Here is an 18,725-nt window from a genome sequence, read left to right on the forward strand (position 1 = left end):
TCACACCTTTTTACATTTGTTATCATTTTAGTGGTCCGATGGTGTGATAAATGAATTTTTAAAAGTACAAATATTCCATGTTGTCTCTTAGTTAATGAAGTCATAAAACTGCACGTATATTAATAATCATAAAATGATTAACAAAGTGCAGATTCATCTAAAACTAATCTTTAAAAAAAAATGAATTAGCACACTATTAACCACATTCATTTGTCACACCTAAATATAAATATTTCTATCATTTAATAAGTAAATAAATTAAATATTTGTATTAGTTAAATCATTTTAGACGAATTATAAATTGTTTATATTATACTACTTATTCAAACACTGTTAAACACACTGTTTTGTGTTTTTATGAATGTTAGGATGAGTTGTGCAACTTCACATGGCAAGAAGTTCAAGGGCGTTTGATTCACCTGCAGCGTGAGCATCCCATGTGTGTCCAGAAGCGGGAACTTTCCGAACTCGACATCTACCACCGCATCCTGCGCTTTAAAAACTACACGGTGGCCATGATCAACAAGTCCCTGCTGCCCGTCAGACTGCGCGTGCCCTTCTGCGGCGACATGATTTTCCTCACGCAGGGCCTAAAATACAACTTTGAGCTCATTCTGTTCTGGGGACCCCTCTCACTCTTCCAGAACAAATGGAGCTTGCATCCTAAATACAAACGGGCGGCAAACCGGCAGGACCTCGCCAAGCAGCTGAGCCGCGTCATACTGTTGACAGGGCTGGTCAATCTGCTGCTGTGCCCCTTCGTGCTGGTGTGGCAGGTGCTGTATGCGTTCTTTAGCTACGCTGAGGTCATCAAGCGGGAGCCGGGGAGTTTGGGGGCCCGGCGCTGGTCGCTGTACGGTCGGCTCTACCTGCGCCACTTCAACGAGCTGGATCACGAGCTGCAAGGCAGGATGGGCCGTGGGTACAAACCCGCCGCCAAGTACATGAATGTCTTTGTTTCTCCTATGTTGGCGGTGCTGGCCAAGAACGTGGCTTTCTTCTCCGGCTCGGTGTTCGCTGTGCTCATCGCTCTGACGGTGTACGATGAAGACGTGCTGACCGTGCAACACATCCTCACGGCCATCACCGTACTTGGCGTGGTCATCACCATCACCAGGTACGGCAAGACTTTGTATGTTATGTCTATTTATGTTGCCTTTTATGTTGCCTTTCAAGCCAAAAGCTTGTCTCCACCTCAGAAAATGCAATCCCATTTAGTATCGTGTGTGTGTTAGTTCACATCTTCTGTTCTGTGTGTGTGTGTGTGTGTGTTCTGGGTAAAAGACCAAACCTGATTAGCAGCACTTGATGAAGACAGTCACTTAATTTATTAGTCGACACCGAGAATTGACTGTGTAGTAAATCAGTTTTAACAGCGGCTCTGTTCCAGAACCTAGTGGACTCCCTATCTAGTGTACTCCCTATCTAGTGTACTCCCTATCTAGTGGACTCCCTATCTAGTGCACTCCCTATCTTGTGCACTCCCTATCTAGTGTACACCCTATCTAGTGTACTCCCTATCTAGTGTACACCCTATCTAGTCATATATCTAGTGTACTCCCTATTTAGTGATATATCTAGTGTACTGCCTATCTAGTGTATTCCCTATCTAGTGATATATCTAGTGTACTCCATATCTAGTCATATATCTAGTGTACTTCACTATCTGGTGTACTTCAATATCTAGTGTACTTCACTATCTAGTGTACTTCACTATCTAGTGTACTATCTAGTGTACTCCCTATCTAGTCATATATCTAGTGTACTTACTATCTAGTGTACTATCTAGTGTATTCCCTATCTAGTCATATATCTAGTGTACTCCCTATCTAGTGTACTATCTAGTGTACTGTACTCCCTATCTAGTGATATATGTAGTGTACTCCCAATCTAGTGTAGGCTACTTACTATCTAGTGTACTATCTAGTGTACTCCCTATCTAGTGTACTATCTAGTGTACTCCCTATCTAGTGATGTATCTAGTGTACTTCACTATCTAGTGTACTCCCTATCTAGTGTACTCCCTATCTAGTCATATATCTAGTGTACTCCCTATCTAGTGTACTCCCTATCTAGTGCACTCCCTATCTAGTGTACACTATCTAGTTAATAACTTTTAGTTAATATTTCATGTGCTTTACCATTTTTATTATTTAAAAAAAATCTATTTAGCTTTCATTTATTTTTGTGAGAACGGAATATATTTGTGAAGATAATGGCTTAAAAGTTTTGTAGTTTTTAAAAGTGTTTTAAGAGTTTTTAGAGGCATTTAGTTTAAAAATATGTGTTCACATGTTTACCAATGGCAAATGGGAAAAGTACTATTTTCCAAGCTTGGCCGATCTTTTAGATTCCTGAGTGATTTTATTGTATTAGTTGTGAGTCCTCTGACATTGTTAATGGAAGATCAGGTGAAGTACTTTACTGAGAAGGGAATATCTGCAGGTAAACATGAAATCATCTGTCCAAGAAATGTGTTCTGTTATTGTGGCCGCATTTAGACCCCTAAACATGACATTGAACAAAACAAAACTGTGCACTATGTTTATTGCCTATGCAGAGTGTTCCAAATCAGTCACTTATGAGGTTCAATTTAGTTAAAGATGCTGCCTATGTAGACAACGAGGCAGTGCTGTCCGTTTTGGAACAGAGCTAATGTGTAAAATGATTACAGCTGTGCACCTCGACATAAAACATATTGGCCAAACTACATAAAGTAAAAGACAATGGCTCTCCGCAGCTCTTCCCAGCTGGCTTCAGGTCAGAGAACAAGTGCTGTCTCATGTGTTCTGCTGACCTTGTTCCACCTAAGCATTGTAATTCTGCCCTGAACACTCTCAGCACCTGTTAGTCTGACCTGGTCTACAGTAATGCCATGTGACTCTCTTACAGGTCGTTTATTCCAGATGAACATATGGTGTGGTGTCCTGAACAGTTGCTGCAGTGTGTCCTGGCACACATCCACTACATGCCCGACCACTGGAAGGGCAACGCCAACAAGAGCGAGACCCGGGATGAGATGGCACAGCTTTTCCAGTATAAAGCGGTGAGAACTGCATGACATTGTCAGATCATTGTTGTTAGATATTATGCCTTTTGTTCATTCATTCATTAATATACATTACCGTTAAGAAAATCTGGGGTTTGGCAAGTTTTCTTTTTAAGTTAAATTGATCAAAAGTGCTAGTAACGACATTTCTGTTACAAATGATTTCTGTTTCAAATAAATACTGTGCTTTTGAACTTTTTATTCATCAAAGTTGAAACTTTGAAACAAAACTTTTTTTTTTAACGGTTCCCCCAAAAATGAAGCAGCAATGATGTTTTCAACATTGATAATGATAATAAATGTCTCTTGAGCAGCAAATCAGCATATTAGAAGGATCATGTGACACTGAAGACTTACCTAATTTAAAATAAAATATTTAAAATGTATTATTTAATGTTAAGAGTTATTATCTAGTGTACTTCACTATCTAGTGTACTATCTAGTGTACTCCCTATCTAGTCATATATCTAGTGTACTCCCTATCTAGTGTACACCCTATCTAGTGTACACCCTATCTAGTGTACTTACTATCTAGTCATCTAGTGTACTTACTATCTAGTGTACTCCTTATCTAGTGTACTATCTAGTGCAGGGGTCTCAAACTCAACTTAACTGGGGGCCGCTGGAGGTAGAGTCTGGGTCAGGCTGGGCCGCATCAAGTATTCCACAAAAATAGTATTCAAGTATTCCAAAAAAGGAGCACAACTGATCCAATCTTCTCAATCTTTATTATTAACGTTTCTTCTGAACTGTTCCTCTGAATTTGAACATTCCTTTCTGTACATGATTGGTTCTTCATGAGCTGTCCTTCTGACAGTTGAAGTTCATTTTACAAACTTTCTTTGTCTATAACACATATTTGTAATATTTATATTTGCTTATGTCCTTTTTATTTTCTTTATACAACACATTAATGATATTGAATGTTTTTTTTGGAAGGCACATTTCCTTTTATTATATACTTAGAAAAACAATTATTGCTTTTGAAATACAAATATTTGCAGTCATGTCTGCCCGTCTTATTGAATTCTTTCTACACATGCATAGTGTCTCAGGCAAATTACTGACTGCACAAATCAAAGCAAACCTTCTTATCAACCTGTTGGACACAAATTGCAAGCTCAAAATGATTATTCTCACATTGTTTTAGAGCAGGGTCTCTCTCCAACACGTCGCTCGCGAGCTACCAGTAGCTCGCGGCCTGATTGGTGGTAGCCCGACAAGGGGCCGTTCACATATCGCGCTCACATATTTTGCGCGCTCAAGTTCGTTATTTCAAATGTAGGTGCGCGTGCGCGGCAAGCGCGCTCATAATTGAAGCGACGCGCTCATTTTTTCCAGGCGCGCAGTATGTTTGTACTTCGCGGTTGTCTATGGCAACTATTGACAACAAACCCACCGTAAGGTAGCCCATTTAAAACGCGGCACACGCAACGACGGGCCGCACTAACATTACACTTTAATGTCAAGTAGGGGGCCACAAAATATCACGGCCCGCGGGCCGCGAGTTTAAGACCCCTGATCTAGTGTATTCCTATCTAGTCATATATATCTAGTGTACTCCTTATCTAGTGTATTCCCTATCTAGTGTACTTCACTATCTAATGCACTCCCTATCTAGTGTACTCCTATCTAGTGTAGTCCTATCTAGTGTAGTCCTATCTAGTGTAGTCCTATCTAGTGTACTCCTATCTAGTGTACTCCTATCTAGTGTACTCCCTATCTAGTGTACTCCCTATCTAGTGTACTCCACTATCTAATGCACTCCCTATCTAGTGTTCTTCACTATCTAGTGTACTCCCTATCTAGTGTACTCCCTATCTAGTGTACTCCTATCTAGTGTACTCCTATCTAGTGTACTCCTATCTAGTGTACTCCTATCTAGTGTACTCCTATCTAGTGTACTCCCTATCTAGTGTACTCCCTATCTAGTGTACTCCCTATCTAGTGTACTCCCTATCTAGTGATATATCTAGTGCTAGTGTTAGTGATATATCTTGAGCACCAAATCAGCATATTAGAAGGACCATGTGACACTGAAGACTTACATAATTTAAAATAAAATATTTAAAATATATTATCTAATGTATTAAAGAGTTATTTTAAATTGTAATATCACAATATTATTGTTTTTCTTTATTTTTGATCAAATAAATGCTGCCTTGGTGCGCATAAGAGACTTCTTTCAAAAATATTTAAAAAAAAATCTTACTGATCTCAAACTTTTGAACAGCACTGTATGCATAAAATACACAGTAAATAAATAAGTGATTCAATTAATGAACGAATACAGGGGTTTTCAAACTTTAAACAATTACAAATGTTATTTTGAAAGTGCATATGGATATATTTTTCTCAGAAAAAAAATCAGTCTTTTCCTGCAAAGTACATGTGTTTAAGAATAGTTTTTAATTTGTTTTGTGCTCTTCCGACTGTTGTCACTTTTAGCTCGTTCACTGGTTGTAAGGCACTATTTTCTGCAGTTGCTTTGGAATTATATCTATTATGAAAAGTGTTATACAAATACATTTAAATTGAAAATGTTTTCCTTTATTTTCTAATAATGAATATAAAAAGGATAAACCGCTTGATTCAAATTAAATGAATTATTATTTAAATATTTGATTTAGGCTTTAGTACAATCACTAGCTAATAATTTGATTTAGAAAACATGTCTTTATGAAATCAAGTATACTTGTGTTTGTAAATGGGTCTAAGTATGTGAAAATAATATTTCATAGTTAAAAAAACCCTCTTATTAATACATACTAAAAGACAGAAAAACAAACATGACTAAATTATAAATAATCAGTTATTTAAATAACATTGTTGAAATGATACAGTATATAAATTATTTAAGTATTTTATTATGTTTAAAACAAAGGATTCAAATAATATCAACAGTCTGGACTTTTTAGTCTGTATCTTACTTTTATAACACAGAAACAAAATACGCAAAGTCTGACAGCTGAAAATGAGCACGGCTGATTGTTTACCACAGGAACTGTTGAGTTTTCGGTTATCTCAAGTATGAAATGATACCTTACCCCTCTGCACCTGTTGTCTAAAGAGCTCGTCTGATTTTGCACACCTGCTCTTTAGATTCGGATCTTCAGTGCGTCTGTCCTCTAGGATTATTTCACACCTGTGCAGCTGTTTTAAAGAGTTTCTCTCATTTATGTGCACCTGTCCTGCAGGTCTTCATCTTGGAGGAGCTTCTCAGTCCCATAATTACTCCCTTCATCCTCATCTTCCCCCTGCGGAGCAAGTCTTTAGAAATCATCGACTTCTTCCGTAACTTCACCGTGGATGTGGCAGGGGTGGGAGACATTTGCTCATTCGCCCAGATGGACATCAGGCGCCATGGCAACCCACAGGTAAATGCACATCAAAGATCACATGCACGTTTGGACATTCAGCTTGCGATATAATTCGGTGGGTAAAGCTTCATGGTGCAAACCCAGAGACTCAAAAATACCGTTCCCCCCTCTCGCTCAGTGGATGTCTGAAGGCCAGACGGAGGCGTCGGTGTACCAGCAGGCTGAGAACGGCAAGACTGAGCTTTCCCTGATGCACTTCACCATCAAAAACCCTCGCTGGCAGCCGCCGCAGGAGAGCTCGGTGTTCATCAGTCACCTGATGGAGAAGGTGCAACAGGACGCTCAGACGGGACCGTCTCCTCAGCTGCTGCTGTCCGAGGCTCCTCTCTGTACCTCGCTGCTGTCCAACGAGTCCGCCACTGGGGTAAGCCACACTTTCTCATGTTCAGCACTGCCTTAGACTGTATTAGGAGGATCCCTATCAGGCTCCAATCAATGCAGCTTTTTTGAAACCGCATTCACGACACAGCTAGATATAATGTAGGGCAGAACTGGATGCATCAGGATTTGATTAGATTGATTGATATTTCACATTAAAACACACTTACAAAAATGAGAGATATTTTAGGATTTTTTTTTTTACTTTGTATTGTGACATTATTTTTAAGAGTATTACGGTAAGGACAATGATTTTTTTAAACCTTAAAACAGCATATGTTAGAGGCAATAAATATTGACCTGATTTATAAATGCTTTACAATTTATATAAACACTTACAATATATATATTGCAATAATGAGAATGAGTATTATTATTATAATGAGAGATGGAGATTAGATGGAAAAAGTCCTTAATTGCAAAAAAATATAAAAAAAAATTTAAATTGCCATTTTCTTATTTACAAACAATTTATATTTATATAAATACATAAAAAAAAAAAAAAAAAAAAAAAATATATATATATATATAGTATATTTAAAAATATTACAATATAAAAAATTACTTTTTTGTAAATAATTGATAAATCCTGCAAAATCATATTAGGGATACTTACTATAATATTTCAGATAAAAACATACCGTTCAAAAGATTTTTGTAGTCTCTTATGCTCGCCAAGGCTGCAATTAATTAAATACTGTTACAATGTAAAATAACTTACTGACCCCAAACTTTTGAACAGTAGTGTAAATAATTATTATTATTATCAACAACAATATAATTAGGGCCCAAGCCCAAAGGGCGAAGGCCCTATTGTTTTCCTTAGGATTATTTATTATTAGGGCCCAAGCCTTGAAAAGGCGAAGGCCCTATTGTTTTCCTTAGGATTATTAGGGCCCAAGCCTTGAAAAGGCGAAGGCCCTATTGTTTTCCTTAGGATTATTATTATTATTATTATTATTATTATTATTATTATTATTATTATTATTATTTTATCGACTATTCGGGCACTTTTGGGGCTCTTAACGTGCACGAAAACTCTTGAAACTTTGCACACTGGTCAGAACCCGCGGCCATCAGGGCCGGGCTGAAGCTGGTACCCGGGCGTGGCAGGGGGGCTCGACAGCGCCCCCTGGAACGGGGTCCGAAAACTTGGTCCATAAATCAAACACGCTTCCATGTAATAATATGAAACTCGGTACACATATAGATCTCATCGGTTCATATATCCTTTGTACTTTTACTTTTTACCCCAGCCCAACAGGAAGTCGGCTATTATGGTTTGTTTGGAAGCGTATGCCCCTGGAATTCGATATACTCCTCCTAGAGAATTCAACCAATCGCAAGGAAACTCGGTCAGCATGATGTCAAGACATTGATGATGAAAAATTGCCAGGGGATTTTTCATATCTCGAACGGTTTGGCCGTGGCGAGGAAACAAATTTATGGCGAATAATGGAAACAGGAAGTGTGTTATAACTTCTGCATACATTAACTGATCTTGATGAAACTTCAACAGTATGTTCGCTGTAAGAGGCCGATCACATGGATGTGACTATTGTGAGTCAAAGTTATAGCGCCACCAACTGGCAGCAGGAAGTGTGTCACTTTCTAAATGCTTTTGACAAAAGTGGGGGGGTTAGTTTTATCTACAGTTACAAAACTCAGCGTGTATATTCTTCTCCTCAAGCCAAACAACTTTCTAATTTAAAGTAATTAGCTCCGACCCTCAGAAAGTCAGATATTGTGGTTTGAATAGGGTCATTTTCTCTCTCTCTCTCTCTGAGCCAATATGGCAAGCCGCTTTAACATTTAATCATTTTAACCTACTAGTCTCTATTTTCATGCTACTAGTACTTATTTTTAGATACTAGTATCTATTCCATTAAGTACTGGTACTTATTCATTAGCGACTAGTGCTTATTCTTTAGTACTAGTGCCTATTCTTTAGATACTAGTGCTTATTCTTTAGATATTCTTTTGAATACGTATTAGTAGCTAATGAATAAGTACTGGTATCTATTTAATAGGTACTAGTATCTAATGACTTAGTACTAGTATTTATTGAATAAATACTAGTATCTATTAATAGGTACTAGTATCTAAAAGGTCATTTTCTCTTTCTCTCTCTCTGAGCCAATATGGCAAGCCGTTTTAACATTTAATCATTTTAACCTACTAGTCTCTATTTTCATGCTACTAGTACTTATTTTTTAGATACTAGTATCTATTCCATTAAGTACTAGTACTTATTCATTAGCGACTAGTGCTTATTCTGTTTAGAATATTCAAAGTGCTTATTTAATTTTTTTGCTTATTTATATTTTCAGAGCAGAAAATCCGATTTTTCTGCTTATTCAATATTGCATCTAAAAATGTAAGTGACTTGACGTGTGTGTGTGTGTGTGTGTGTGAGAGAGAGAGAGAGATGTGTCTGTTACAGTGACAAGAGTTTAACCCTTTAAGGCCTTGTCTTTTTGGATATATATTTTTTTATTAAAAAAAATGTGCATACAACCCATATATTTTAAATGTATTGTTTGCTTTAAATTAAATTAAGATTGTATGTTTGGTAATTGAACCTAAATAAATTTTAAATTAATGTGCTATATTTCAGATCAATATATTTGTTTTCCTTCATTTTAATCAACACTAACTTTATTCTCATCTGAATTATAAAGAATTTATTTCTGTATAAAATAAAAAATCCCGAATAATCCAGACCAACCAGAGCGCACTATTTCTACAACATCATCAGTGCTGAAGCGAAACTACCAGAGCCGTTCGGCAGATAGCAAGCAGATATTTTGTGTCACGTCGTGCACAATAACCCTAAAGGCACCAGGGTGGCGGTGCCACCGGCTTTATATATATATATATAAATATATATATATATATAAATATATATATATATATATATATATATATATATATATATATATATATATATATATATATAAATATAGCTGCGAGCAGCGATGAAGGGCCCAAGCCGGCGGCACCGCCACCCTGGTGCCTTTAGGTAACTAAAGGCACCGGGGTTGCGGTGCCACCGGCTTGGGCCCGTAATCGCTGCTCGCAGCTATATTTATTATTATTATTATTATTTTATCGACTATTCGGGCACTTTTGGGGCTCTTAACGTGCACGAAAACTCTTGAAACTTTGCACACTGGTCAGAACCCGCGGCCATCAGGGCCGGGCTGAAGCTGGTACCCGGGCGTGGCAGGGGGGCTCGACAGCGCCCCCTGGAACGGGGTCCGAAAACTTGGTCCATAAATCAAACACGCTTCCATGTAATAATATGAAACTCGGTACACATATAGATCTCATCGGTTCATATATCCTTTGTACTTTTACTTTTTACCCCAGCCCAACAGGAAGTCGGCTATTATGGTTTGTTTGGAAGCGTATGCCCCTGGAATTCGATATACTCCTCCTAGAGAATTCAACCAATCGCAAGGAAACTCGGTCAGCATGATGTCAAGACATTGAGGATGAAAAATTGCCAGGGGATTTTTCATATCTCGAACGGTTTGGCCGTGGCGAGGAAACAAATTTATGGCGAATAATGGAAACAGGAAGTGTGTTATAACTTCTGCATACATTAACTGATCTTGATGAAACTTCAACAGTATGTTCGCTGTAAGAGGCCGATCACATGGATGTGACTATTGTGAGTCAAAGTTATAGCGCCACCAACTGGCAGCAGGAAGTGTGTCACTTTCTAAATGCTTTTGACAAAAGTGGGGGGGTTAGTTTTATCTACAGTTACAAAACTCAGCGTGTATATTCTTCTCCTCAAGCCAAACAACTTTCTAATTTAAAGTAATTAGCTCCGACCCTCAGAAAGTCAGATATTGTGGTTTGAATAGGGTCATTTTCTCTCTCTCTCTCTCTGAGCCAATATGGCAAGCCGCTTTAACATTTAATCATTTTAACCTACTAGTCTCTATTTTCATGCTACTAGTACTTATTTTTAGATACTAGTATCTATTCCATTAAGTACTGGTACTTATTCATTAGCGACTAGTGCTTATTCTTTAGTACTAGTGCCTATTCTTTAGATACTAGTGCTTATTCTTTAGATATTCTTTTGAATACGTATTAGTAGCTAATGAATAAGTACTGGTATCTATTTAATAGGTACTAGTATCTAATGACTTAGTACTAGTATTTATTGAATAAATACTAGTATCTATTAATAGGTACTAGTATCTAAAAGGTCATTTTCTCTTTCTCTCTCTCTGAGCCAATATGGCAAGCCGTTTTAACATTTAATCATTTTAACCTACTAGTCTCTATTTTCATGCTACTAGTACTTATTTTTTAGATACTAGTATCTATTCCATTAAGTACTAGTACTTATTCATTAGCGACTAGTGCTTATTCTGTTTAGAATATTCAAAGTGCTTATTCAATTTTTTTGCTTATTTATATTTTCAGAGCAGAAAATCCGATTTTTCTGCTTATTCAATATTGCATCTAAAAATGTAAGTGACTTGACGTGTGTGTGTGTGTGTGTGTGTGAGAGAGAGAGATGTGTCTGTTACAGTGACAAGAGTTTAACCCTTTAAGGCCTTGTCTTTTTGGATATATATTTTTTTTATTAAAAAAAATGTGCATACAACCCATATATTTTAAATTTATTGTTTGCTTTAAATTAAATTAAGATTGTATGTTTGGTAATTGAACCTAAATAAATTTTTAATTAATGTGCTATATTTCAGATCAATATATTTGTTTTCCTTCATTTTAATCAACACTAACTTTATTCTCATCTGAATTATAAAGAATTTATTTCTGTATAAAATAAAAAATCCCGAATAATCCAGACCAACCAGAGCGCACTATTTCTACAACATCATCAGTGCTGAAGCGAAACTACCAGAGCCGTTCGGCAGATAGCAAGCAGATATTTTGTGTCACGTCGTGCACAATAACCCTAAAGGCACCAGGGTGGCGGTGCCACCGGCTTTATATATATATATATATATATATATATATATATATATATATAAATATAGCTGCGAGCAGTGATTACGGGCCCAAGCCGGCGGCACCGCCACCCTGGTGCCTTTAAAGGCACCGGGGTTGCGGTGCCACCGGCTTGGGCCCGTAATCGCTGCTCGCAGCTATATTTATATATATATATATATATATATATATTTATTATTATTAGGGCCCAAGCCCAAAGGGCGAAGGCCCTATTGTTTTCCTTAGGATTATTTATTATTCTTCTTATTATTTTTCTGCTACCTTTTGGACACTTTTGGAGGCCTTAACATGCTCAAAAACTCCTGAAACTTTGCACACATGTCAGAACCCGCGGCCATCAGGGCCGGGCTGAAGATGGTACCCGGGCGTGGCAGGGGGGCTCGACAGCGCCCCCTGGAACGGGGTCCGAAAACATGGTCCATAAATCAAACACGCTTGCATGTAATAATATGAAACTCGGTACACATGTAGATCTCCTCGTTTCATATATACTTCACACTCTTACTTTTTACCCCAGCCCAACAGGAAGTCGGCTATTTAGGGTTGTTGGTAAAACACACGCAATGGAATGTGAAATACTCCTCCTAGAGAATTCAAACAAACGGCACGAAACTCGGTCAGCATGAAGTCAAGACATTGAGGATGAAAGTTTGCGAGGGGATTTTTGATATCTCGAACGGTTTGGCCGTGGCGAGGAAACAAAATTATGGCGAGAAACGTGAAACAGGAAGTGTGTCATAACTACTGCATACATTAACTGATCTTGATGAAACTTCAACAGTGTGTTCGTTGTAAGAGGCCGATCACATGGATGTGACTATTGTGAGTCAAAATTATAGCGCCACCAACTGGCAGCAGGAAGTGTGTCACTTCCTAAATGCTTTGAAATCACCCTCTTATTTTTACCCGATTTGCTTCAAACTTTATGTGTATAATGTAAACACACGCCAGATGTAGACCTGTGAAAGGATTATTGATATCTTAGATACTGTTGCCGTGGCAACACATCAAACTTTAATATTCTTGTTTGATGCTTTTGAGACTCTTAGCATGCTTGAAATTGCATGAAACTCGACAGACACAGGTATGCATATGGTTCAGATCAAGCCGGACAACTTTCTAATTAACTGTCATTAGCTCAGACCAAGAGGAAGTCAGATATTTTGGTTTGAATGTGGATGTTTCTGAGAATTTTCTCTCCCTCTCCCTCTGACAGAGAGAATGCACCCTGCCATTCGTGTGTGTCTGTGTGGGGAGGGGGGGAGGGGCTCTTTTAGTTTAAACACAAAATTATACATAGGGCCATACTGCCCTCTTGTGTCCAAAATTATATTTATATATACATTATACATATATTTGGTATGTGACTGAGGACCGAGAGCTTTTAAATACGGGACATTGATAATGGCCACGTGCAGAGCGCTCGAGGGAATTCCTATGGAAGTAGGAATGAACTAAAAAACGTTCGCTCTGTTCTGCTCGCTCGTCGCCATGGACGCGCACCATTATGAATGCCAGTGCAGCCGCATACTTTTTAGTGTCACTTTAAAATTAGTGCAATAACGGGGCCGATTGCTTGAATTGTGAGTTCAATAGTCTATTATTTTTCACGGAAAACACAACAACAAAAGAGTACAAGGATAGATTCGCTGAAATAGGGGCTTTTACATAAAATAGCCTATTCCGTCATCATCTTTTCAGTCAGCTCTTCACTCTCGTGATTAATGAAATTTGACTTCTGTTGCTGATATTTGCTGCAACTTTCGTTCCGCTCACAATTTAGTAAGCAAACACGCTTCAAATGTGTTTTTATTTTATTTTTGTGTATATATATGTGTGTGTATATATATGTGTGTATATATATATATATATATATATATATATATATATAGCTTATGTTTCAAATATGAGTTAATTAACAATCGTTGGAAAGAATGATACTTTTAATATCACTAAACCGTCATTAGGTGTCGCCAGGCGACCGTCTTAATGAGCGAGTCATTGATTCATTCGTTCAAACGATTCGTTCGAACGGCTGAGTCATTCATGAATGAGACAGATTATGGATTGGTCGTTGAATCTTTGAGTCAACCGATTCGTTCAAAATGCTGAATCATTCAGTAATGAGAACGCGTTGCTGTGAGATGCTCGATGGTTCTGCTGTGATCTTTGTTTAACTATTTTCGCTGCTGAAACAGAAAAAAAAGTCAATATTGCATCTAAAATGTAAGTGATTTGACGTGTGTGTGTGTGTGTGTGTGTGTGTGTGTGTGTGTGTGTGTGTGTGTGTGTGTGTGTGTGTGTGTGTGTGTGTGTGTGTGTGTGTGTGTGTGTGTGATTGTGTCTGTTACAGTGATTGTTTAACCCTTGTTAAAGTTTAGGCCTTGTCTTTTTGGATATATATCTTTTTATATAAAAAAAAATAGCATACAACCCATGTATTTTAAATGTATTGTTTGCTTTAAATTACATTGAGATTTGTATGTTTGGTAATTGAACCTGAATGAATTATAAATGAATGTGCTATATTTCAGATCATATATTTGTTTTCCTTAAAATTTGAACTAACACTAACTTTATTCTCATCTGAATGATAGATTATTTATTTCTGTATAAAATAAAAACACATTTGATTTTTCTTTTTTAATCAATGTAGAATGTGTAACTGAAAAAATAAACAGATTAGGGCTCTGATCGAGGACAATAATGTCAAAAAAAGAATCAGGGCATGTCTCATATCTTTCTAAAATGTAATTATACACCATTTATTTTTATATAAAATTATACAAATATTAGAACTAAACCCATTTTATTCCTTTTTTTCAATTTAAGAATTATTTTTAAGTTTAAAAACAGCCAGAATGGTTGTTTAGTCAAAAATAATAATAATCCAAATCATATATAGTGCTATACTGCCCTCTTGTGTTCAAAATCAGGTAGGCCTATTGAATTTATATATATTTATATATTAGGGATGTTACTATGGGAATATTTTCCCACCGGTTAATCAACGTGTGATTGTGTAAACCAATTGTGTAAACCTCCCGCTGGGGGGTTTAAAAACACTAACTTGAAAGCGAAAGTATAATATGGACGTCCGCACGGACATTGAAATGGTGGCGCTCGAATGAATTCCTATGGAAGTAGAAATTAACTAAACGTTCGCTCTGTTCTGCTCGCTCGTCGCCATGGACGCGCACCATTATGAATGCCAGTGCAGCCGCATACTTTTTAGTGTCACTAAAATTAGTGCAATTTCGGGGGCCGATTGCTTGAATTCTGAGTTCAATAGTCTATTATTTTTCACGGAAAACACAACAATAAAAGAGTACAATGACAGATTCGCTTAAATAGGCGTTTTTACATAAAATAGCCTATTCCGTCATCATCTTTTCAGTCAGCTCTTCACTCTCGTGATTAATGAAATTTGACTCCTGTTGCTGATATTTGCTGCAACTTTCGTTCAGCTCACAATTTAGTAAGAAAACACGTTTCAAATGTGTTTTTATTTTATTTTTGTGTATGTGTGTGTATATGTATGTATATATATAAATATAGCTTATGTTTCAAATATGAGTTAATTAACAATCGTTGGAAAGAATGATACTTTTAAACATAACACTAAACCGTCATTAGGTGTCGCCAGGCGACCGTCTTAATGAGCGAGTCATTGATTCATTCGTTTGAACGACTGAGTCATTCATGAATGAGATAGATGTTTATGGATTGATTGGTCATTGAATCTTTGAGTCAACCGATTCGTTCAAAATGCTGAATCATTCAGTAATGAGAACGCGTTGCTGTGAGATGCGCGATGGTTCTGCTGTGATCTTTGTTTAACTATTTTCGCTGCTGAAACAGAAAAAAAGTCAATATTGCATGTAAAATGTAAGTGATTTGACTTGTGTGTGTGTGTGTGTGTGATTGTGTGTGTGATTGTGTCTGTTACAGTGATAAGAGTTTAACCCTTGTTAAACTTTAGGCCTTGTCTTTTTGGATATATATCTTTTTATATTAAAAAATAGTCATACAACCCATATATTTTAAACGTATTGTTTGCTTTAAATTACATTAAGATTGTATGTTTGGTAATTGAACCTGAATGAATTTTAAATGAATGTGCTATATTTCAGATCATATATTTGTTTTCCTTAAAATTTGAACTAACACTAACTTTATTCTCATCTGGATGATAGATTATTTATTTCTGTATAAAATAAAAACACATTTGATTTTTCTTTTTTAATCAATGTAGAATGTGTAACTGAAAAAATAAACAGATTAGGGCTCTGTTTGATGACAAGAAATGAAAACCAATGCGATATGATGAATGTCCAAAAGATGGCTCCCACAGACTGTTTTTAAATAGGATTGTTTGATATTTTTTGCTTTTAAACTGTGTGTGTGTGTGTGTGTAAGAGATTTTGGTTGGGTGACAGTTGTAGTTTACAGTTTGACAAGAGTTTATAGTTTGACAAAAGCACAATGTTGTGTTTTATTGCGAGTGTACACAAATATAAGTAAACACTTTGCAGTTTGAATAATGTCCTGTATGAACAAAAGGACGGAGTATGTCTTTATGTCTACATTGTTCAATTATGCCACACACACACACACACACACACACACACACACACACACACACACACACACACACACACACACACACACACACACACACACACACACACACACACACAAACACTATTTTTCTAATCAGATCAGGCAAGTAATATTCTGTCTTGTCTCTTAAAAAAACAATATATATATATGTATATATATATATATATATATATATATATATATATGTGTGTGTGTGTGTATATATATAAATATAGCTGCGAGCAGCGATGAAAGGGCCAAAGCCGGCGGCACCGCCACCCCGGTTATAGCGCCACCAACTGGCAGCAGGAAGTCTGTCACTTTCAAAAAGCTTTGAAATCAGCTGATTGCTTCAAACTTCACTACTATGATGTAAACACACGGCAGATGTAGACCTGGATGTAGACCTGACCTTTCAGAAGGTTGCTCTCGCATACTTTGTGGTTGACATGTGCCCTCAATGCACACTTTTGCAGAGCCCACACTGATACAAGCTCTACAGCACACTTCTTTTCGACAGTCAAAGCAGGGTTACGTTTTTGCACGTCGTGCACAATAACCCTAAAGGCACCAGGGTGGCGGTGCCACCGGCTTTATATATATATATATATATATATATATATATATATATATATATATATAGCTGCGAGCAGCGATGAAGGGCCAAAGCCGGTGGTACCGCCACCCCGGTGCCTTATTATTATTATTCTTATTATTTTTCTGCTACCTTTTGGACACTTTTGGAGGCCTTAACATGCTCAAAAACTCCTGAAACTTTGCACACTGGTCAGAACCCGCGGCCATCAGGGCCGGGCTGAAGATGGTACCCGGGCGTGGCAGGGGGGCTCGACAGCGCCCCCTGGAACGGGGTCCGAAAACATGGTCCATAAATCAAACACGCTTGCATGTAATAATATGAAACTCGGTACACATGTAGATCTCCTCGTTTCATATATACTTCACACTCTTACTTTTTACCCCAGCCCAACAGGAAGTCGGCTATTTAGGGTTGTTGGTAAAACACACGCAATGGAATGTGAAATACTCCTCCTAGAGAATTCAAACAAACGGCACGAAACTCGGTCAGCATGAAGTCAAGACATTGAGGATGAAAGTTTGCGAGGGGATTTTTGATATCTCGAACGGTTTGGCCGTGGCGAGGAAACAAAATTATGGCGAGAAACGTGAAACAGGAAGTGTGTCATAACTACTGCATACATTAACTGATCTTGATGAAACTTCACCAGTGTGTTCGTTGTAAGAGCCCGATCACATGGATGTGACTATTGTGAGTCAAAGTTATAGCGCCACCAACTGGCAGAAGGAAGTGTGTCACTTCCTAAATGCTTTGAAATCACCCTCTTATTTTTACCCGATTTGCTTCAAACTTCACTACTATAATGTAAACACACGGCAGATGTAGACCTGTGAATGGATTCTTGATATCTTAGATACTGTTGTCGTGGCAACGCATCAAACTTTAATATTCTTTTTTTATGCTTTTGAGACTCTTAGCATGCCTGAAATTGCTTAAAATTGCATGAAACTCGACAGACACATCTCATTTATTAGCCAGTAGACATGTGCAAAGTTTCAGAAACGGGCGTGTTGAGGGCTCAGTAGCGCCACCTTTTGTCAAAAGTGGGGGGATTAATTTTATCTACAGTAATAAAAATCGGTATGTGTATTGTTCTCCTCCAGCCAGACAAGTTTCTAATTTACACTCAATAGCTCCAACCAACAGGAAGTCAGATATTTTGGTTTGAAAATTGTCATTTTATGTCTCTCTCTCTCTCTGAGCCTACGTCTCTGTGTGTGTGTGTGTCTGTGAGTGTGGGGAGGGGGAGGGGGGCTAGATTAACCATTTGACTGCTGTGTTGTTTGGCCTGCATTAAAAAAGAAAATAAATGTCTTACGCCTTGTATTTTTTAAATAAGTTGTATTAATAAGTAAAGGCATATAACCAGTTGAATTGTAGTGCATTGAAAATAGTTTTATATAATTAGTTTATTAATTAAATTAACTTGGTCCATAAACTTCGTCAGAAAATTTGGTCCATAAATCAAACACACTTGCATGTAATATTATGAAACTCGGTATATAGATCTCATCGGGCCAAACAACTTTAAGCCAGCCCAACAGGAAGTGGGCTATTTTTGTCTTAATGTGGATGTTTTGCAAAACCAGGCTCTACATTTTTACCCACTCCTCTTAAGTGGTTTATTTTATTCCCACCAAACTTTTTCAACATGATGAAAATACATTAAAGAAGCATAATTGTGAATATCTATTGAATATCTCTAATTGTTTTGCTATGG

General features: G+C 37.3%; 1 protein-coding gene across 1 annotated transcript in view; it reads left to right on the forward strand.

Moving 5' to 3' along the window:
• Positions 1–18,725, forward strand: part of atg9b (autophagy related 9B) — a 32,474-nt gene that overhangs the window by 3,886 nt on the left and 9,863 nt on the right. Inside the window, exons 7-10 of the mRNA XM_056249289.1 lie at positions 369–1,117; positions 2,893–3,046; positions 6,247–6,426; positions 6,548–6,793. Coding sequence (XP_056105264.1) covers positions 369–1,117; positions 2,893–3,046; positions 6,247–6,426; positions 6,548–6,793 — 1,329 coding nt within the window. The remainder of the gene's footprint in view (positions 1–368; positions 1,118–2,892; positions 3,047–6,246; positions 6,427–6,547; positions 6,794–18,725) is intronic.

Source organism: Rhinichthys klamathensis, unplaced genomic scaffold, assembly GCF_029890125.1.
Source record: "Rhinichthys klamathensis goyatoka isolate OS25496 unplaced genomic scaffold, OSU_Roscu_1.1 h1tg000059l_1, whole genome shotgun sequence".
NCBI classification, from domain to species: domain Eukaryota; kingdom Metazoa; phylum Chordata; class Actinopteri; order Cypriniformes; family Leuciscidae; genus Rhinichthys; species Rhinichthys klamathensis.